The sequence below is a fragment of the Panthera pardus genome, unplaced genomic scaffold, assembly GCF_024362965.1.
Source record: "Panthera pardus isolate Hobbes unplaced genomic scaffold, ASM2436296v1 HiC_scaffold_16, whole genome shotgun sequence".
In the NCBI taxonomy this organism is placed as follows: Eukaryota; Metazoa; Chordata; class Mammalia; order Carnivora; family Felidae; genus Panthera; species Panthera pardus.
In genome coordinates, this window is record NW_026526721.1 from 156228773 (window position 1) to 156252216 (window position 23444).

The window sequence follows — 23444 nt, forward strand, 5'->3', positions numbered from 1 at the left end:
GCTCCTGCAGGCAGGCTGGGCTTGGAAACCAGGCTGGGCAGGATTGGAACTGCCTCCTGCTGCTTACTGGGCAAGTCAAGCCTCATTGCGCCTAGCTTGCGGGCTCTTGGTTTCGATTCAGTGAAAAGTGGATTTGGAGCCTGTTACCCAGGAAGCATTTAGAAAATGGTGAATTCACCGTTTATTATTATTACTTCCTCCTCCTTCTAGTAGAATCTGTCTGACCTGGCCGCCTGGAACAATCTCTGTTTATGTGTGCACTGTTAAATTTCTGTTTCCTCAAGATTCTTTGAATGGGTTGTAATTCACAGAGGGGAGAAAGATCCTGGGATGCTGGGTCACTAAAGACATACTTGCCATTTTTATGTCTGTCTGGATCCAGCCTTAGAATGTGTATTTTGACTCTAAGCAAAGTTAAAACAAATAGAACTAAACTCAAATCTCCTTCTGTGTTTTCCTTTAGGAAAAAGAAGCAACTCACAAAACACAGTGGTAACAAGGATTATTCAGTATGCGGTTTGTAGGGTATGTCCTGGAGCCATTAGAGGCACCTGCACTCTGTATAAGCCACCTCTTAACATTCAGCGTTGATGTTCAGCATGACTTTCAGGCCCTGCAAGGTCCTCAAAGATCAAAAAACAATGTAGTTACTTCCTGTGCGAACACAAAATGTACTTGATGGTTGGGTTGCCCAGTAGGCTAGTACTTAAAGAGATGATCAGTAACGAGGATGTTTTTCCTTTCGACCTTCAGTTAATCATAATGTCCTGGTGTTTGGTAAACCGCTGTGGTTTCATAGACACTGTGTGTACGAAACGAATTACAAAAAGAGTACATTCCTTGGTAGTGAAAATGATTATTCTTTCACTACAAGGTAGCCTCATCATGAGGAGACCCTGTTAGATTCTTTCCCGTGAACTTGCTAGTGGATTAAAAACTATTTTCATTGTACCCTTTTGCTGGCACAGTTCTGGGAAGAGAAACTGCAGAGTGTTAATTGTAATTGTTTCTGGGTGTCAGAGACCCTGAAAAACTACTTTTTCCCCCCTCATTTACATACACATTTATTACTTTCGTAACAAGGCAAAGTGAATGACCTAATTAATTTAATTAAAATTTAATTTAAATTCAAATTTATTTCTGAAATCTGATTTATATGCCATTTAACAAGAATACATCTAAACTAAAGGGATGAGAAAAACAAATATTATATCACTTGAGGGCAGCCTAAAAGTTGTTTTGAAAGCTTAAGTTGCATTTGCCAGCTTGTAACTTAATAGACTGAGGTAGAACTTTAAGAATAATTACTGCCCTTATAATTAATCAAAATTAAAGATACAAAGATAGTTTTCTGCCCCCTGGAGTTAGCTTAGAGTTGCTATTTTTGAAAATTAAATATGCCTGAATTAAACTTTCTTTGGGGGAACTACTGTCCAAATAAAGCAACATCTTTCCACTTGGATTTTCCTGTTAATCTTGTCATTAAAATTATTAGCTTATATGACAAGATAATACACAGTATAGAAGAAATTTGCTTTTTCTCCAACACCTGTATGTAGTACTGTTGGTTTCTTATTTTTAAAATCTTTATAGAATAAACGGGATTAATCATTTAGATTGCAGAAACAGTGTAGATAGTGGTTAAAAGCACAGATTTTGATGTCAGGTGGTCCTGGGTTTGAATCCTAGTCTTACATACGGACCTGGTAGACTATGCTAAGTGACTGACCATTTCTGTGCCTCAAAATGGGGCTAATAATCCCTATCTCTGAGGGCATTTGTAAGGATTAAATGAGGATGATGTAAAGAATTTGGTATATGAGTGAGATATTATACTTACTCAGTAAGTGGTAACTTATATTTATTATTATGGTAATTACTAAAATATAAAAAACATATTAATAAACATACAGCTAATATAGATATTTGAGGGTCGCTCCAGATAGGTGTTTCAGATAATTTCAGTTTGCATGTGGGAATGACTTTATGCCTCTTTTATAGTTGGTACTTTAACTCTCCAGATACTACCCTAAGCATAACATCATTTAGTGTGATTAAATGTTTATAAAGAACGTGGGCTTTGAAATAAGAACAGTTTGAATCATAGTTGCAGCACTTTGATTCATTTTACACAAATACGTATAATAGGTTTTTAATGTTCGCTTTTCTTCTGTTCTTTTAAGCAAAAACGGGATTGAAAGAATGTAATGCTAGTGCTTTTAAAAAAAAACACCTTGTTCTATGTACAATTTACTTTTTTGGGATGTTTTCATCTAAGTGGGAGTAAATGATGTAACTACTGTTCTTAATAAAACAACTGGAAACATGAAAGTATATACTGGGAGCATTAGAAGAGACTTTGCAGAAGGGAAGGGTTGTATGCACTCATGGGAGAGAGCTAGTCTTGGGAGATGGCTGTATTCCTCATTGGATTTTATAATAATTCTATTAAATTTTGGTCAGAAAAAATAATAGTGGGAGTTGAATTTGTGAGATTTAAAGTGATAATTTGTATGATTTTATACATTTGTTTTTCTGAAGGTCATTTATAAGAGCTGATTTCTGTATTTAGAGTTTACATAATAAAGGTTTAGAATTTTAAATGCCATGTGAGATATGGTCTTTAAAACCAAAGGATCTTTAAGATGGTTTAAGAACGCATCCTTGTTTGGGGTGCCTGGGTAGCTCAGTCGGTTAAGCATCCGACTTCGACTCAGGTCATCATCTCCCGGTTTGTGAGTCCGAGCTCCGCGTTGGGCTCTGTGCTGACAGCTCAGATCCTGGAGCCTGCTTCGGATTCTGTGTCTCCTCCTCTCTCTGCCCCTCCCCTGCTCATGCTCTGTCTCCGTCTCTCAGTAATAAATAAACGTTAAAAAAAAAAATTAAAAAAAAATGCATGCTTGTTTGTTTTTGAAATATAAACAGATTGTGGTGAGTTTGGTTTGACAGTTTGAAGACTGTGATAGAGGCATAACTGATAAGTACAAAGAGCGAGTACCAGTCAGCAAACATTTATTAAGCACCTACTGTGTGTCAGTTGCCATTCTAGGCACTAGCGACACAAGAGCAAACAATTGGCATGTAAACATTTTGGAAAGAAGTTGAATTTCAAAATGTAACAAAATATTGACTACCTGTTATATGTAAAACACTGTTTAGGGGAGGGGAGGGTAGAAGGAAAAAAATAGAACCTTAGAGTTCTCAAGAACCTTACGGTCTTAGGAGGGAAATGGTGTATACGAAAATCTGTAGAATAAGACCTCATGGGCTGGTGGTGTCCAAGCTACTGTGGAGATAACGGAGAAGGGAAGGGAATTCCAGCTGGAATTCTAACTAGAGGAGGCTTCACTAAAGGGATTTTTTTGGTACTTACAGGAAATAGTGCTAGTTTTGGAATAACAGGAAAAAGTTGTTGGGTTTCTGTCCAAATGTTTATTCTGTTTTCCCTTTGGTCAATTCTTGCCTTGTTTTTTAAGACACTAATTGAAATTACTTTGGGGGAAAATTTTTTTTTAAACATAGTTTATCAAACTTGCCAGGTTTCTTATTTCTGACATCACCAAAAACTTGTTTCAACAAATCAGTTTTTTTTTTTTCAGTTTGCAAAATTTAATATGGTATTTAAATTCTCAGCCTTTGTAATATAAACCCAAAATGTATAAACAGGTTGTTACATGGCCCTTACTCATTTTATGTCTCAATTTATTTACTTCAGGCTTCTCTTAAAAAAAAAAAAAAGTAAGGAAACTATAAAAGGAAAAGCTACAGAAACTTAATTTTGTTTCTTCTCTTATTTTGTAGGTGTCCGTGGCGACACTGAAAATGAATTCCTTATTTTCACCAAATATTCTTATATGAGAAGATCCATTTTGAACAGTCTGTATATTTTTTCTTCTGTTGGACCAGCATGGCAGGATTCAAGCGAGGGTATGATGGAAAGATTGCTGGATTATATGATCTGGATAAAACCTTGGGTCGAGGTCATTTTGCAGTGGTTAAACTTGCCAGGCATGTCTTTACAGGTGAAAAAGTAGCAGTCAAAGTTATTGACAAGACAAAGTTGGACACTCTGGCCACTGGTCATCTTTTCCAAGAAGTGAGATGCATGAAACTAGTGCAGCATCCCAACATCGTACGCCTGTATGAAGTTATTGACACCCAGACCAAACTCTATCTTATTCTGGAACTTGGAGATGGAGGAGATATGTTCGATTACATAATGAAACACGAAGAGGGACTTAATGAAGATTTGGCCAAGAAGTACTTTGCTCAGATCGTTCATGCTATATCTTATTGCCATAAACTCCATGTGGTTCACAGAGACTTAAAACCAGAGAACGTAGTCTTCTTCGAAAAACAAGGTCTTGTAAAGTTGACAGACTTTGGTTTCAGCAACAAATTTCAACCAGGGAAGAAGCTCACAACAAGCTGTGGATCTCTTGCGTATTCTGCTCCAGAAATTCTGCTTGGTGATGAATATGATGCACCCGCAGTAGGTAGGTAACCTTCCTCCAATATTTGCCCACTTGAATTCCACCAGCTAGAGAATAGTTGGTCAAATTGGTTGCTGTTTATCTGAAAATAATTTCTTAAGGGACTTTCTTAAATGTGTCTTAATTAACAGATTAGGTTTCATGAATGCCGTGTATTCCTAAAGCTGGCAGTTAGTTTTACCCCTTATGTGGCAAACATCTAAGTATATTTGTCAGCACAGAGAAAAATGAGTACGTTCTCATTTAAGGTAACCATCACCTGCTCACTGTAATTCTTTTGAACGTCTGAGTACATTTCCTATCTTCTTAGATCCTTCTGGTAGTCCCCCTAGTCTGCTCCTTCCTGGACATATCCCTTAACACTCATTGAGACTCATATTGGAAAAGTACTGTGAATGCTACAGTACATTATGAAGAATTTGGGCATGGGGATCTTTTATTAATTGTGATCTTGAAGAGTGTACTTGATCTCTCTCTGCTTCATTTCCTCATCCATAGAGTAGAATTGAATCAGATAGAGGTATTGTATCCTGTGTTACCGTGTTTACTTTTCACAGCGACCGGTGTGGTGGTTATTGTCTGTTTCATTGTATAGGACAGGAAATTGACGTACAGACATCTGCTCTATGGTGGATTCCAGAATTTTGGTAGCCCTTTGCATTGCCAGCTACCCTCTCTTCACTCCAAAACGTTGTGTTCTCTCTTGTCCTGAGTTATCTATTCCGGGTGGAAGTGTTTGCTCCTTTTCATCTTGTGGCAGTGTTGTCCCTTTGGGATTGTATCTGCTTTGAAAGTCATGTAGGAATTTAGGAATTTATTCTTAATTTTTAACAAGTTGTTAAGCTGAAGGTGTGGTCAGCTTTTACAATGTTTAGTTTAATCTTGGAATAATAATGCTCTAATATTACATGTACATGATATCTCACTTCTTAGGAGTCTTCCGTTTGCATTCTGATCATTTGAAATGCAGGTTATGGAAGATTAAAGGCACACATTGAGGAGTACCAATTTTATACTGAATATTCTGTACACCAAAATACTGCTTTTCGTCTTAGATTTCTGTGTCCTATAAAAGAAAGGGTTGTTGAATGGTTCCTGCCCACCGCAGATAACAAGGCTTCACCGAAACCTTTCATTAGGATATTTGAGTCAGAGATTTTTGATTAATGGAGCAGGTCTCGTCAGAAAATGAAGCCAAGAATTTACAGAAGAGGAAGCATAAATGTCTGAACGTGGAAATGATGATGTTCAACCTCAGTAATAATCAGGGAAAATAAAAGCCTGATAAGATACTATCCATACTTTTCACATTGGGAAAAACTAATGTCAGACCAAACCAAGTGTAGATAACACTATAGATCTTCAGGAAATCTAACTAGTACTACGTAGAAGACAGTTATCTACTAAAGTTAAAGAAGTACACAATCCTGAGACCCAGCACTTCTCTTCCTGTGTACACACCCTTAGAGGTGCTCTCACTCATGTACACAGATTTTCAGAGAATGTTTTTAACAGCATTATTGAGTATTCATCAGCAGGGGAATACATTGTTTGATATTCATGTGATGGAATTCTGTATATTGGTGAAGATGAATGAACCATGGATGTCATCATGGCGGTAGTTCACAAACATTTAAGAAAAGCAAATTTGTAAGAATACTGATAGTATTACAACATTTATATCAAAGTTTAAAACATATGAAGCAGTATTATGTACTGTTCAGGGGTGCATGCACATGTAGTAAAGCTCTGAAGAATGCATGAGGTTACACGAGGGGCAGGCATATCTAGAAGGTTTTATCTATATTGGTGATGTTTATTTTCTAATTTGGATGGTGGGTACACAGGTATTCACTATAATCTTCTTGTTTTTTTCCTTATATCTTCAATCTTGCCTTAAAAAAACTTTTAAAAAGTTTTTAAAAAGGAAAAGGAAAGTGGGAGGATGCTTACAACTGCACTTGTTTTCTATGTCATTACTTTTTCTTTCGTTGTTACTAATTTTTTCCATGATCTTTCAGTTTCCCTTTGTTTTCTTTTCTACTGTCTTCAGTTGAAAGCTTTTTTTCTTCATTGTTCTGATTTCCAACATTTAAGGTTGTGTGTTGCTCTCTCCTGCAATCTCTGGTAACATCCTGAGGATTTCACTCTCTGGTCATTGTTTTTCATTGCTGAAGTTTATCTTTACTGTTTTATTTCTTACTTAACCCAGAGGTTCTTTTTTTCTTTTTTAATTCAAAGTAGATAGATTTATGTTTCTTTTTAGCTGTTTGGTTTTTAACTTCTAATTTTAGTACATGGCAGTCAGTAGTCTACATTGCAACCTTACTGGTTTTTGCTTCGGGGAGTATTTTTAGATTTTCTGTGTGGCTTAATACATAGTGATTTTTGGTGACTATTTTTAGCATATACAAAGTTTTTGTACATAATTCAAGTTGCTAATTGTATAATTTGTTCCTCTGTGTCAGGTTTTTATTCTGATGTTATATTCTGAGAGAATTATACTAGTTCCCTACTCTAATCTGAATTTTGTATTTTAATCAATTTTTGCTTTTATATGTTATTTTCTAGCTGTGTAAAGTATGTAAATTTCTATAATTTATTTTGCATAATGACCTATACCTTTTATCAATATGTAACTGTGTTTATTGCCATAGATTCTATTTTGTCATTTTGTTTTAGGATGTATTGGCGTCTGCCCTTAATGTTCAGAGTTAGTATCATATCATTCCCTCTGACCTGCGAACAAGAACTATATGTAGTTTGTAGTACCTTTTACAGATTTTTAGTTTGCTTTTATTACTTAATATATACTTTTTCTGGTTCAGTAATGCTTCAAGAGCTGATGAAGACTCTGGGCATATCTTAAAATTGTGTTCCTAAGCATCTTTAATTATTCCTTTTTTAGACCTAGCTTAGTACATGCGAAGAACATTTCAAAATCCAGTGTGAATTTAAAAGTGACTAGCCAGTCTATCTGAAAAGCATTGCCTTATCTTGTGACAAAGTGGATTAGTAAAACATGAATTGAGATATTCTTGACTGTTAATTTATGTGCTACTTATAGCGTGTGCAGTATACCAGTTTTTGGAAATCTTGCGTGGCATATTCAAGCCAAGAGTTGTGGTTTAACTAGAAGCCACATTGAATGTACTCGGGACAGCCTGTTCCTTCCTCTGCTTTAGCGCCATGAAGAAATATGTCCACATACTCCCTCCTACAAGAGTCTTTTTTAGACAATTTGGGAAATGGGCAGCCACGGGAACTGTGATTGTAGCATTATGTGTATAATAATGTGTAAATATTTTCTTTGAAAACGTTTAAAAAAGTCAGTCCTTACTGTACACATTGTACAACCTAAGGTGTAATATCTTTGTGATAGAACTTTGAAGTTAGTCCAGAAGGGCATAAATCAAAAATTTTCTCTTTGGTTTATCTAAATCTGCTATTATAGTTTGTTGTGAATTGATAACTCCTTGCTTTTATTTCAGATTTTTTCCAGAAAAGCTGTTAATGTATTTGCTTTTACAGTCCCTCCCAAGGTGCACCAAATCTGAGGGGGTATAGTTTCATCTTTCCTGCTCAAAGTTACGATTTATTAGAGACAGATGCTTTAGCAATGTTTCTGTGTTTTCCGACTTGAACTTTCTCTTCCCAGAGTCAGACTGTGGTTAAATTTTTATTACCTACTCTTAAAATTTGCCATTTGGACCGTGAGCCCTGATGGATTATAGATTAGAAGACCTTGGCTTGTGTCACAGAGTTTAGGCCTGAGTGTAGAGTTTGAGATCATGCATTTTTAAGGGATCATTTGTGCCTTTTTTACGCATAGGGAAGTAAGTTTGGTCTGTTTAAAGCACCATCTTGTCTTATTTAAAAAGGTAAATGTAAAACCTGCCTACATGGTACGTATCCAGCATGAACCACACTGCCTCCTTGGGCCCAGGCGGCCGCATGCGGTGTTCAGTTGTACGGAAGTGAAAGACGTATCCTTAGAAACGTGGTGCACACCTTCCTCAATCCAGCTGTCGAGTGCAGCTCACATATTCTGAAAGGTACCTTTTACAGAGCATACCATCACCACTTGTCACGTAAAACCAAAAGAAGAAACTCCTTTCCTAAACTTTCAGAAGTTCCGTGTGCCTGTGAAACAAATGACAGTTATTTCAGAGATCATAGGTGAAAATTGATCCGCCACGAACCCTATGTAAACGAAAGCACTTTACAGTATTAGCTCTGCATGCACGACGTGCTGGCTTTACAGTGTGACTGTTGTATAATTATGTATTTAGGGAAGAGCCGTTCTGTGCTTTGAGTAAAATCTTTTGAGTTTTATAAATAAGCTACTCTAGAACTTAATATTTGTAATAAAGATTCTTGAGCACGACATGTTATAGGTAGTATAATCTATAGGTACCGTACGTAGGGGTTTTTTAGGCTAACTCAGCCGTTGATTTTTTTTTTAACGAGAGGCCTGAAAAATGTGATTAAAATGACAGATGTCCTTTAATGTCTTCCCTACTGCATTTTTAGCTCTGGTGCTTATTGTTCTCACTGTGTTATAAGATTCAGATAAAGTGAAGTATATATTGATGCCACTTTCTAGTATAATTTGCTAGTGGTAAGATCTAAATTGGTGGTTCTCTACTCACCACTGGTAAATTTCACCTGGAGCAGACTTTTCAAAAACAAGCAAACCTTGCCAGGGCCCCGCCCTGGAGATTCTGGTTCAGATAGTCTTGGGTGAGGCCCTTATCCAGAAGCTTCTGTGAGATTCTGATGTGCATCCAGCCTTGTCTACCTCTGGTTTAAAATCGTAGGATCAAATGTTTTAGGTTATTAGTGGAAAAATAGACTCCCAACATTTTAATTCTCATATGCTTTAAGGAATAAGTGTTCAGGAAAAAACATGTTTAAATCTCTTCAGTTTCAAACATTTTTAACGAGAACATAAAATTCTTCTTTTGATACTGATAATTGAGCTTCAACTTCTCTCGTTCGCCTCCCTCTGCCCCATTTCAATCACACCTTGTGCTTATTTGGGGCTAAGTAAGTGAAAACCAAATTTCAGGTCCTTTGGAAATCTTTTCTGATGTTGTTCCCGCGCCTGGAACCTCAGGCTGGACACGCGTGCCTTTCCCGTTGGGAGCCGGGAGACCGTCCTGCTTGTTCCCCTCCCGCTGCCCTTCCCAGAGCTTCTTGTCAGGTGTCCCCTGGCCTCGTGCAGGTCGGGAGGTTCCCTCCCTGCCTCGTTCGAAACCATGTTCTTCGTCCGGAAGATTTGTAGCACCTGGAACTTTTCTCCGGGCCCTGGCCGCCGACTGACGAGCCTCGGGTTTGGTGTCGTTTGGTTTTACGTGGGCCTCGGGCCCCTCTCACTCCTTCCCTGTCACAGCGTGTGTGCAAAGGCAGAGGCGTGCGGCGCTCGTCGGCGCAGGTGCCGCTGGGAGAGAGAGACGCCGGAAGTTACGGTCGGCCCGCTCTTGGCCCTCGAGCCCGACCTCGAGTCTTCGGGCTCTCGGCGTGAGGAGGTGGGGGCCGGGCCGACCGGGCGACTCCGTGCGTCTTCGGCAGGAGAGGGAGAAGGCCGGGATGTCGGAGGCCGCCTTCCCGTCGTTTGTTCCTGCCGCCGGTTTCCGGACGCTGACGGTTCCGGGAGGGAGGAGGCCCCGGGTCTTCGGGCGCCAAGAGCCGGCACTTGCAGCGGGGACCGGCTGGAGGGGGGCGCCGTGCCGGGGACGCGGCCGTTGCAGGCGGTCACCGCCCGTCGGGGAGAGCTGCTTCTCCGTTCCTTTTGGAGTTTCGGTGCGCAGCTCTGCTCCGCTCGGCATCCCGGAGGTCTTCCCGTTCGTTCCCCGTGGGAAGCGGAGTCCTCAGCGCGGCAGCGCGGTCCCCAAGGTCGGCCGCCCCGTGTCCTCCGTCACGCGCGACCCCCGCGATGCCGCCCCCTTGCTGCCGGTCACCTTGCGCTCGCAGTCCTGCCTCGGGCCCTTGGGCCTCCCGGCCCTTGACCCCGACGGCTCTTGCCCGCCTGCCACCCTCTCGGCCCCCAGGGGCGGGGCGCGCCCCGCTTCCCCCCCCTCGACTGGCTTCTCGGTCCGTCCGCTACCGGCGTGTGTGCGGTGAGGGCGGGGACGGCTCCCGCCTCGGGGACGGCGGCCGTGCGAGGAAGGAGGACGCGCTGGTGCCTGGCCCGGCGCCAGACCCGACGTCGGCCTTCGGTCCGGCGGGACTGTCGCCACGGCCCTCGCGGAGGGGTCACAGACGCCCGGTCCCCGTGGAGCCGGGCCGCCGTCCCGAAGGGCGGTCAGAGATCGCGGCCTCGTTGCTCCTCTTGAGGGGCTTTCTCCGCCTTTGGAAGCTTGGCCTCGGGGGAGTCGCTGAAATGTCGGCCGCGGGGGGGGAAAACCGGGAGCGAGGGCGGCCCGGGACCTTGGCCCTTGTGTTTTCCGCACACGTGCTTCCAGTGGTGTTTAACTTGCGGAACGTAGGGACTAGGTTAACTTCTAAGGGAGGGGTTTTCCTTCGTGTGTGTTCTTAACGTTAGATAGAAACAAATGAAAGGATCTGCTTGGTAACGGGTTAGGTTCTTGGAACTTCAAAGAGCTTCTTAGACCACTTAAAACAGTTAACTGTCTCCATTCAGAAATGCAGAAATTAAATCTATTCACTTCGGGTTGTAGCCTTAGGAAGCCCTTAGGGAGTCGAAACTATCAAATCTACTTGGGTATTTCTTTATCTTTTTTCTGGGGAGACGCGTAAACCTGTTGAAGAAGGACCCGTTCGCAGAACAAAAATTCAGCCGTTAACGCCCACTCGCAACACGGTAAACTCGGAATCGAGGTAGCCACGATACGCGTCGCCACCCAGTGCGAACTCCTGAACGTTGAGCGACGTCACCGTGGTCTTCTGAAAAACTGCTGAAAACTGCGTTGACCGTAGGTGCTGTGCTCGACGGCGCTCTCGGGCTCGCTCCGGAGTGGCCTCGTGGGACTTGGTGGCGACGCGTCTCCGTTTCTGGGGAGACTGTCCCCGCGCATCGGGAAGTCGCCTGTGGGGTCCCGAAGTGGTCAGGACTCGCGGAGCAGCTGCTCAGGAATCGCTTTCGACGGTCACGGTCACACACACGGCCGTGTGGTTTTCTTCTTTCAAGGGCCGTGGCTCCCCTCGGCCGGGTCTTCACACGTCGCCGCCGGCTGGGGCGGAGGAAGATGGCGAGTGGGCCTCGAAGGGGGCGCCGCGGGGCCAAGCCGAGCTAATTAGCCGAGACGTTCTGTGGCTCCGGCCCCTCCTCACGACCGTCGTCCCAGCACATGGACTCGCTGTTTTTAAACGTCCTCTTCCCGTCGTCCTCGATTAACCCATTTTCTGTCTAACTCACTTCGTCTTCAGAAAAACGTTGATTTATCTCACCTCGTTTCTATTGGTTGGCCTGATGGTGATATTTTAAAAACTATATCCGCTATAGTGTACAACAGCGCCTGACGATATTATAAAAGTTTAATTTGCAATTATTTTAATCCCTGAAACCTAAGAAAAACTCTGTAGGACCTCAGCGTTTGGGCCATGTCCAGCAAGTAGGAGAAAAAGACTGTGGAGGGAGACGCTCTTGGTGGGTACGTCTGAATTCTGCCTGGGATGCAGCCAGACACAGAGTAGGTGCACTGGTTTGTTGGATAAAAATAATGGGGGGGGGGGTTGTTAGATGGCTAAAAACAGAGGATGGTGAGATGAAGGGGACACATGCCCTAATGGCCTTTTCCCATTGGAATTAGATGGGATGACGCCAAACCTCACTCATTTCAGATGGCTCGCTTGTGCCTCTTGCTCAATAGTAAGGTCCTTGAGAAAGAGAACTGTGTGTTTGTTTATATCTTATCTGTGTTCCATTCCTGTCACCAGGTAAACATGACAGGCCCTAATGTTTGTTTAAATGAGTTAAATATTACAGAAAACGAACTAAAGAAATGAAAACTTACATTCTGCTGAATTTTTTTTACACAGTGTAATCGTGCCCCCTCCCCCATGGCCCGGCCCGATATCCTTGCTCATACTGGAACTCCTTTTCCCTGACTTGTGCCTGTATATTAACATGTCCTGGACTCACCTCCTCTCTGCACATTGAGGCAGGCCTGCGGTTTGAAGCATGTTATACAGACCGCTATGAAGCTTATTTTAGATCTGATCTTGCAGGCTTGTGGGGCTGAGTAAAAAATGGGCCCACAACTTTGAAGCAGTTTTGAAGTAAGCTTTGGAACATAAAATAGAGGTGTGGAATTGTGTCCTTATTTTTGTGCCTTTGGCTACTTGACTCTGACTTGTTTTATACATTAATCTCTCATTTTCCTTCTAGTGTTTTAAATTTCCTAGCTATGACTTGGGAAGATGGTAATGGAAAGCTGGAGGTAAGCTTATAGACAGGGCTTCTCCCAAAAGGAACATCAGATCGTTGGGGATATGGTGTCCTTTGTGTTTTTTAAAGCCCAAGACTTAATTTGTAGGTATTTGGTGTGTTTGGTAGTTTTTTTTTTTAAACCCATTTTGTGTCATGAACAGTTTGTATGTATCAACTCTTCGTTGACTTTAGGTCCTTGCTACAGTTTAAAGAGACTTAACGTGGATCAGGAGCTCCAGTAGATGGCAGGAAAGCCCCTCAGATGGTGTGATCCCCCAGTTCCAAAGTGTGATTCTCAGTTTTGTGCTCAGTAGTAATTAGTTTCCAGAGGACTGAAACCGGCTTAACAAATTCTCAGGAGACTAATGTGTATAAAAACCAGTTGATTGTTACATGAGACTTTGAATGTCAGTCCACTGCAAGCTTATGTTCTTGCATCAGACTAGCTGTATTTTCCTAAATTTACCTATTTTTCAGGTTTCTAAAAAGTTGGTAGACATAAGCTCTTCTTTTAGGTATAGTATAAGTTGATTTGGTTTAACCTTTTTTAGGAACGCATGTGATCTGTTGATATTCCTGAGGTCACGTGATTCTTGTTTGGATTTCTGCCTCAGCTCTTAGAAAGAGCTCTTCTTGATTTTGGAATTTCAGTTCATTTATTTCTGTTGCTTCCAAGGCCTTGAAAACCTGATTTCTGCAAGTTATCATTTTGTTTCTAGTGGTTACAGCAGGACCTTCAGTCTGCTCAACACATTGCAGTCTACCTAGAAGTAGAAGATTCCCAGTAGTTTTAGATTAGTCCTAATTTTGTTCTACTTCTCAGTTTGTGGGTGGGCTATGTTGCTCTGAAGTTGTCAGTAAACAGCTTGATAAAATTTTTTTGGATTTACTATCCAGCTTCAGTATCAAGATGAATTCATTAATCAGCAGAGGTAAGAAGAGTTAGCGAAGTTGTGTTCCGTTTCTACTTTTGACTCTTCTAGCTGCTGTCAGGGGATTAGAAGGAACAGTTTTTTAATCATTAAGGAAGGCTTCTAAGACTTCATTCTTGTGTTACTTCATGTAAGAGAATTGAACTTCAGAGTCCTTAGCTATCAGCGTCTCTTACCAATTAGAGAACTATTGATCACTTTCTTTAGATCATTTCTTGACTTGTCCCATAGCAGAGCACCATGAAGCAAGCAAATAAAGTCTCCTAGGATGCTGAAATGAACTCTCCTAAGCCCATGTAAAACTCCATGTATTTTGTTTGTAGTTTTCATCAGGGTCTTACTCAGATCCTTATTTGGTTAATTTTACATAAAATTCTAGCAAGTTCAGCAAATTCACATTTTCAGCCTTCAACTTACAGATAGGTAATATTAGAGACTTCTTAGAGACTGGCACACTGATAGCAAAGAAGAGAAAGAATCATGAAATCATAACCAAAAACTCTTAAAAAACATGATATTCCTGAACAACCAATGGATCAAAGAAGAAATTAAAGGGGAAGTGAAAGTTTCTGAAGACAAATGAAAATGGAAACACAATATACTAGAACTTGTGGGTATGCAAAACTAGAACTTGGGATGCAACAAAGCAGTTCTGAGTGGGAAGTTTGTAGCAATAAATGCCTACATTAAGAAGCAGGAAAGATCCCATATAGAAAGAAGGAAAATAATAAAGAGCAGAAATAAATGAAATAGAGAACAGAAAAAAACAATAGAAAAGATTAACCAAACTAAAAGTCAGTTCTTTGAAAAGATAAAATTGGCAAGCCCTTAGCTAATTTTATCAAGGAAAAAAGAGAGAGAGACCCAAATCAACAAAATCGTAAATGAAAAAGGAGCTATTACAACAGATACCACAGAAATACAGAGGGTCAAAAAGGCTGCTATGAATAACTATATGCTGACAAACTGGATAACCTAGAAGAAATGGGAAAATTCTACATATAACCTACTAAGACATGAATCAAGAAGAAATAGAAAATTTGAATAGACCAATTACTAGTAAGGAGATAAACTCAGTAATCAGAAATCCAATTGGTTAATTTTACCAAACACTTAAAGAATTAATACCAATCCTTTTCAAACGCTTTGGAAAAATCAAGGAGGAGGGAACATTCCCAAACTCATTTCATGAGGCCAGCATTTTCCTGATACTGAAGGCAGAAGAGGACACTGTAGAAGAGAAAACTACAGGCCAATATCCCTGATGAATACAGATGCAAAAATTCTCAATGAAATACTAGCAACCTGGATTCAGTAGCACATTAAAGTGATTCACCATGATGATCAAGTGTGATTTATCCCTGGGATGCAAGGATGGTTCAACATTTGCAAATCAATTATTGTTACTAGAATTGAAAGAAGAGAATCATGATCATCTCAATAGATGCAGAAAAAAGCATTTGACAAAATTCAACATCCGTTTGTGGTAAGAACTTACAGTGGGTGTAGAGGCAGTGTACCGCAACATAATAAAGGCCATATATGACCAGCCCACCACCACCATCATACTTAGTGGTAAAAGGTTGAGAGCTTTTCGTTTAAGATCAAGAACAAGACACAGTCTCCTATTTAACACAGTATTGGAAGTCCTACCTAGAGCAGTCAGGCAATAAAAACAAATAAAAGACATCAGCATTGGAAATGAAGTAAAACTGTCTCTAGTTGCTGATGACATGATTTTATATAGATAAAATCCTAAAGACTCCCCAAAAAACTCTTAGAACTTAATCAGAAAATTCAGTAAAATTGTAGGATGCAAAATTAATGTACAAAAATCAGTAGCATTTCTATCCATTAACAATTTTTCTGAAAATGAAATAAATTGATCCCATTTACAATAGCATCAAAAACAATAAAACACTTAGGAACATATTAAACCAAGGAGGTGAAAGATCTCTATTTTGAAAACTATAAGACATGATGAAAGAAATCAAAGATACAAAAATAAATGGAAAGTAGCCCTTGTCTATGGATTGGAAGAATTTTGTTAAAATGTTAATACTACCAAAAGCCCATTCCTATTAAGATTCCAGTGGCATTTTTTTGCAGAAATAGAAGAACATTCCTAAGATTTATATGGAACCACAGTAGACCCAAGATAGCCAAAGACATCCTGAGAAAGAAGAACAAAGCAGGAGGCATTATACTTTCTGATTTCAAGCTATGCTATAAAGCTGTAGTCATGAAGACAGTGGTACAGGCATAAAAACAGACAAATGGAGTAATGGAACAGAATCAAGAGTCCAGAAATAAGCATATATAGTCAACTGATGTTTGACAAGGGAGCCTGGAATCTTTACTGGAGAAAAGACCGTCTCTTCAATAAATTGAAGAAAATTGGATATTCACATGTAGAAGAATGAAACTTGACCCCTGTCTTAACACCACTCGCAAAAATTGACTTGAAAGGGATTAAAGACTTAAATGTACGACCTGAAGCCATGAAACTCCTAGAAGAAGACAGGAAAAAACCTCCTTGATGTGATTTCTTCATATAGGACACCTAAAAGCACAAGCAATAAAATAAAAAATACATCAAACACAGAAGCTTCTGCACAGGGAAAGAAGCCACCAACAAAGTGAAAAGACAACCTGTGGAATGGGAAAAAATATCTGCAAACCATGTATCCGATAAGCGATTAATATCAAAAATATATAAAAAAACTCCAGCCCAATGACAATAAAACCAAATAATCCAGTTAAAAATGGATAAAGATCCTAAATAGACATTTTTCTAAAGAAGATATATAAATGGCCAACAGGTACATGAAAAGATGTTCAATATCACTAGTCATCAGAGAAATGCAAATTAAAACTGCAACGAGATACCCCCTTGTGCCTGCTAGAAAGGCCATCATCAGAAAGACAAGAGATAACAAATGCCGTTGTGGATGTGGAGAAAAGGGAAACCTTCTGCACTGTTGGTTGGAATATAAATTGGTACAACCATATGGAAAACTGGAGTTTGCTTAGAAAACTAAAAATAGTACTATATGATTCAACAATTCCACCTCTGGGAATATATCCAAAGGAAATGAAAATACTAACTCAAAAAGATCTCTGCACCCCCATGTTCAGAGCAACATTGTTGACAATAGCCAAGACATTAAAACAACCCTAAGTGTCCATCAGTGGATAAATGGGTAAGGGAGTTGTGGTATATATACGTATACACGCATACCATGGGATATTATTCAGCTATAAAAAATTAGGAAATCCTACCATTTGTGACAATATGGACTTGCAGATATTGTGCTAAGTGAGATAAGACAGATAAATACTGTATGATCTCACTTATATATGTGAAAATCTAAAACCAAACCAAAACAAACCCCACACTCAGGGAAAGAGATCAGAGTGTGGTTACCAGAGGCAAGGGATGGGGATTAGAAAAAGGTGTTCGAAAAGTATAAACTTCCAGTTATAAGATTAAATAAGTACCGGGGATGCAATGAACAGCATGATGACTATAGTCCACACTGTCGTGTGGTATATAGGAGAGTTAAGAGAATAGATCCTAAGAAATCTCATCACAAGGAGAAATTATTTTTTCTTTTTATTGTCTCTGAGATGATGGATGTTAACTAAATCATTTCCCAACATGCGTAAACCAGACTATCGTTCTACACGTTAAAGTTATGCAGGTGTATATCAGTTATTTCTCATAACTGGGAAGAGAACAAACCAAATATGATAGTCCCTCTGTTTACTACACGGAGCCCAAGCCTTTAGCAGTGCTTATGGACTCTTGGAGGTAGGGTGAGGTACATACTTGGAAGCAACTCTCACACGGGTATCCTCGGTGGAAGATAAGATGGAGCCATCAATTATAAGCCAGATGGTCATTATTTTCTCTGCAAATGAATCAAGAGAGATGAATTGTGGCAAGGGACACAAAGGGCAATAGTGTCATCTGTCCTGGACATTCTCCCTTTGTTGCCAACCTCTAAGGTCTCATTATGATTACATCCCAGCACCTAGCACAGTGCCTGGCAAATAGTGGTGCCGCACATTTGTTGAGTACTTGTAACAGTGTCTGCTTTGTGACCCTTTAGTATAAGGACCGATTCTCCCGAGGACACCGCTATACCTCAGCATGGTTCTTTAGCTGGTGATTTTAAGTGATGTAGGCAAACAGGCTCTAATAGTTTTAACTTCCTCAATTATCAGAAGGCATCAGAGGAGGAATTATTTAATAAATTGTATTGGAAATAGTTAAACATTTAAGGAAGAAGGAATGACAGATTCCTATCTGTGTTATGTGTCAAAATAAATTCCAGGTGAATTAAGGATTTGTATAACACGAATTACACGCCCCCCCCCCCCCCAAGGGCAAACATTTATAAGATCTTGGCCTTTCTAAACAGGAATCATAAGGAAAAGGTAATAGATTTGATTCCAGTTTATGGATATGGTTTGATTCCAGTTTATGGTATGGTTGTACATGTATTTTTTTAGAAATTATAATTAGGAAACAAACCAAGGAAATAATTTGTAACATAGATGATTACTATTCTTACTATTGAAAGAGCTCTTACAAATCAATGAGGAACTCTACTAAAGACAAATGAAAAGAGAGTTCATTAAAAGGTCATGTGAATAACCAATAAAGATGGAAAAGTTTAACCTTAAAAGTAACTGGAGTATTCAGGACTTAGTATAAAGCTACAATAATCAAGACTATATAGTGTTAAGAAAAGGGCATACATATAAATCAGTGGAATAGAATATAGTCCATAAATAAACCCACACATATGATCAACTGATTTTTCAGCAGAAGTGCTAAAGCAATTTAGTGGAGAAAGCCTAAGTAGTCTTCAACAATGTACTGGAACAATTGGATATCCATATGCAAAAAATGAATCTTGATCCATTCCTTATACACTTACAAAAACTCAAATGTGCATCGTAGACTTAAATGTGAAACATAGAATGTAAAAGTTCTAGAAGAAAACAGAAGATCTTTGTAGCTTTTTACTTAGCCAAAGCTATTTTCGATAGAGCATCAAAAGCACAATCTATAAAAGAAAAACTTGATAAATTGGATTTTACCAAAATGAACTCCTGCTTTTTAAAAAAAATGTTTATTTATTTTGAGAGAGAGACAGCAGGGGAGGGTCAGAGAGAGAGGGAGAGAGAGAATCCCAAGCAAGCTCCACATCGTCAGTGCAGAGCCCGATGTGGAGCTCAATCCCGTGAACTGTAAGATCATGACCTGAGCTGAAATCAAGAGTTGGACACTTAACTGACTGAGCCACCGAGGTGCCCCTCAACTCCTGCTTCTTGAAAGATCTTATTAAGACACCAATTGGGACAAAATATTTGGAAGTCACATATTTGATAGAGAATACATAAAGAATTCTCAGAGCTCAGAAGGTATTTGCAAATGATAAATCCAAAATATATAAAGAACTTCTATAACTCAACACCAGAAACACAAACAGTCCAATTAAAAAATGGGCAGAGGACCTGAACAGACATTTTTCCAGAGAGAACCAACAGATGGCCAGCAGACCTGTGAAAAGATGCTCAGCCTTACTAATCATCTGGGAAATGCACATCAAAACTGCAATGGGAGATCACCTCATACTGATCAGAATGGCTAGTGTCAAAAAGACAAGAAATAACCAGTGTTGGGCAAGCATGGGGAGAAAAGGGAACCCCTGTGCACTGTTGGTGGGAAAGTAAATTGGTGGAACCCACTGTGGAAAACAGTGTGGTGGTTCCTCAAAAAAAAAAATTAAAAATAGAAATGCCGTACAGTTAGTAATTCTGCTACTGGGTATTTGACCAAAGAATAAAAAAACAGTAGTTTGAAAAGGTTTATGTACTCTTATGTTCATTGCAGTATGATTTACAATAGCTAGGATATGGAAGCAACCTAAGTGTCCATCGATAGATGAATAAAGAAGATGTAGTTTGTATACACACAACACACAATGAAGTACTAAGCCATTAAAAACAGAGGAGATCTTGCCATTTGCAGCAACATGGATGGACATAGAGGGTATTATACTAAGTGAATTCAGTCAGAGAAAGTCAAATACCATATGGTTTCCCTTACATAATGGAATCTGAAAACCAAAACAAATGAACAAAAAAATCAGCCTCTTAAATACAGAAAACAAGTGGCCAGAGGGGTGGGGTGCGTGGGGGGAGGGGTGAAACAGATAAAAGGAATTAAGAGGTATACGTTTAAACAAGTAAGTCACAGAAATGGAAAGTACAAATGATATTGTAATAATGTTGTATGGTGACTACCCTTCTCACGATGAGCACTGAGTAATGTATAGAATCGTCAGATCACTATGTTGGACACTATGTTGGAAGCTAGTATAACTATGAACGTCAACTATACTCAAGTAATTTTTTGAGAAAGCTTTTGAAGCTGTTTTCAGGAAATGTAAATACGGTCAATATGACCATTTTAAAATAAAGCTTTTTTCTGTATTACTAGAGGTTATATATAAAATAAAAACTCTCAAAACTCAGTAAATTAAAAGGCAACTCAATGTTAAATGAACGAAAGATGCAAACAAACAGTTCACCAGAGAAGGCGTAATAGAATAGTAAGCTCGTGTAGATGCCCCACATCATTAGTCATCAGGGAAAATGCAAACTAAAAGTACATCTGTTAGGATGGGTGGGATTTTTTAAACTGCCAGTACCAAGGGCTTACAAGGGTGTGAATGGAACAACCGGAATTCTCATACTTTGAGGATGGGAATGTAAAAATCCTAGCGCCACCGTGAAAAGTCATCAGGCAGTTCCCTTAAAGCTCATGTACACTTAACTATATGGCTTAGGAAGCCCACCCTTGCCTAGGTATTTGCCCAAGAGAAATGAAAACTTAAGTCTGCACAAACATCTGTACACAGATGGTTTTATTGATTTTATTCATAGTTGCCCCAGACTGAAATAAGCTTTGAAACATCTGTGCAGTGGAAGATCAGTGGAACAATAAAAAGTGATGACCTATTGACATGTGCGGCACCATGGATGAATCTCAAATGTATTGGTTAAAAAAGCCAGACTACATCCTGTAGGATTCCATTTATGGGCAAGACTTCCAGGGGCAGAAAACGGAGTTGTGGTTGCCAGGGGCTGGGCCAGGAACAGGGGAGGAATGTAAAGGTACAGGGAACCTTCTGGAGTGATAGAGCTGCTCCATATCTAGATTGTGGCAGTGACCTCATGACTGCATTTGTTAGAACTAGCAGAAATGCACACTAACAACGGTCACTTCCAGTGTATGTAAATTATACCTTGAAGAAATGGGGGAAAAATAATCAGGACAGTACAAATAAAACCAAATCTATCATATTTTTGCCTAATAGGCTAATATTAAAGATTGTGGTGTTGATGAGTGTGTGGGAGTCTCCTACAGGCTGCTAATAGAATCTTCTGTCATTAAACATGTATTACTCTCATAATCTGAAAAAAGTAAATGTTAACTTAAAAACTGGGAAATGTGCGGTTATATTTGAGAGAACTTTCTAGCTAAAGTTTTAATATGGAGGAATGATCTGAAAGTCATATCCTATGTGGAACCAATCAGTTTGTATGTTGATTGTAATTCCTAGAAAGGTAGAACATGCTGATTTCTTTTTTGTTTGTGTTTTGTAATGTAGGAAAAGAAGTTGTATACACTTCTCAACCACATGCCTGTTTAGGTGTTAGGTATGGAGAACTAGCCAAAATCAAACCTTTGAAGAACCAATATTTTGAATTTTGAATCTTATTATAGCAAATACAGTATTTTAAAGTTTTTTTTTTTTTTTCCTCTTTATCCTCAAATGAGAATTAAAAAAGTCTTTTGACAAGCTTAAACCTTTTTGGGGACTCTAGGGCAATGCTGTGTTGTGTCAAAGGGCAAACTTCACTTGACTTTTATCCCCCACACCCAGAAAACTGTATGTATTGCTTTAAACATCATGCCTTTTGAAAGAAAACCCACGGGAGTTGGCATATGCAGATGATTTTTATTAACTGGTATTTTCATGGCTTGTATATTTGTCTTACGTTAGCATACTTCAACCTTATACAGAAAGCTCTGCTTTAGAATAAATTTAAGAAAACATCATAGCACTCCACCAGGTATTAAACTGAAGCATCAAGCAGACTTCACATGTATAAAATGCTACTCATATAGTTCTTCAGTCGGCGTGGTTTATGTTGTTTGTCTAGACAAATCGAATCGGAGGCTTTTAGACCTGATACTAAATCTCAGCATTCCTCCTTTCTAGACCAGTGTTCTGCTTGTGAGGTTTGCGTCGGTCATACTCTTGCGGGAGTTGAAGTGTGAAGTCTCTTCTGAAAACTGAACTTCCGGTTGCCGTGTGTCCGTGGCAGTAGCCCCCTCTTTGAAGAGCATCTGTGTTGAAATTCCTAGGAGAGGAATGTGCTCGTGTGAATGGGGTCTAAAATAGGAACATTAGACTTGGGGCCGGTGTTATAATAACATGGGACCAAAACTAGAGATTTTGATTTTTCCCAAAAGCTTGCAAAAGGAAGCGTCTTGTTTTCACAAGGTGTTTTTTAAAAGGTGTAGTTTTGGAAAGCTGTGGATCTGTAAAGGACTCTTGCCTCACCTGGATGTTGAGCAGTGCCTCGAGGGGCTGTTCGGCTAGGCGGAGGTTCAGAAGCAGACTCCGGGATTGTCCCCGAGGTGGCCGCGCTGCGGCGGTTGTGGCTCCGGCGTCCCCTTCCCCTTGGGAACCCGCGGGTGTGTCTGAAGCGCAGAGACGGGCCGGAGGGTGAGTGGCCGGCAGCACTGACCGGACTCCCCTTGCTGCACAAGACCCCGAGTTGAATACTTGAAGTACTTTTGGTCCTTGGCAGACGTTATTTGTGCTAAAAATTAAAGCTAAGATAATTGTAACTGTTCATGCTGTGGAGAGATGGGTCTGTGGATTTATCAAGGGAATCTTACGGAATCTAGTGTCCCCAGACGTACAGGTTGAGAATCACTGTCTCAGTGAGCAGGCTTTTTTTTTTTTTTTTTTTTTTTATTACCGCATTACCTTGACATTCTTCTAAAGACGCTTCTGCTTCTCCCGTTGAAGTATGTACACTTCGTAATGTTCTGTTAAGCACAGCTGATTTTTAATTACTTTTTTATAAGCAATAAATGAATATAAATGAATGTTCTTGTAGGAGAATTCAAATAGTACAGAAGTATATTGAATAAAAAGTATAAAATTCCTTTCGCTTTTCCCTACCAGTCTCACTCCTTCACTTCGAGGCAACGATTTTTATCCATCCTTCCACGTTCTGCGGGGATCCGTGTGGCACTTTTTGCCTGGACACCCTCACGGAAATCGCCAGCTGAGCGGTGGTGTCCACCTTTTGTAGGAGAGAAAACTCAGAGGCACAGAAGGCAGGTATAACTTGGCCAAGAATACAGAGCTAATTAAATGGCCAAGGTAGGGTTTGAACCCAGGTCTCTCGGATGCTTTAGCCCAGGCATGCTTTTTCATTAGGCCGCACTAGAGGAAATCACTCTCTTTCGCTCTCCATCTACCGAGGTTGCTAAAATCAGATTTGTGAGGTGATTTGTGAAAG

General features: G+C 39.9%; 1 protein-coding gene and 1 long non-coding RNA gene across 3 annotated transcripts in view; one reads left to right on the top strand and one right to left on the bottom strand.

The window, feature by feature from the left end:
- Positions 1-23444, top strand: part of SNRK (SNF related kinase) — a 59023-nt gene that overhangs the window by 13653 nt on the left and 21926 nt on the right. The window contains exon 2 of the mRNA XM_019418551.2: positions 3802-4496. Within this exon, the coding sequence (XP_019274096.2) occupies positions 3908-4496 (589 nt within the window). The 5' untranslated portion in view covers positions 3802-3907. The remainder of the gene's footprint in view (positions 1-3801; positions 4497-23444) is intronic.
- On the bottom strand, positions 486-9863 carry LOC109248693 (uncharacterized). Of its 2 annotated transcripts, XR_008422659.1 has the most exons (3): positions 9146-9863; positions 8396-8636; positions 486-802 (listed from the first exon to the last, which is right to left on the bottom strand). It is a non-coding gene; the product is annotated as an uncharacterized LOC109248693 (long non-coding RNA). The 2 variants fall into 2 exon arrangements; XR_008422660.1 differs by lacking the exon at positions 486-802 and having other exon boundaries at positions 6767-8636.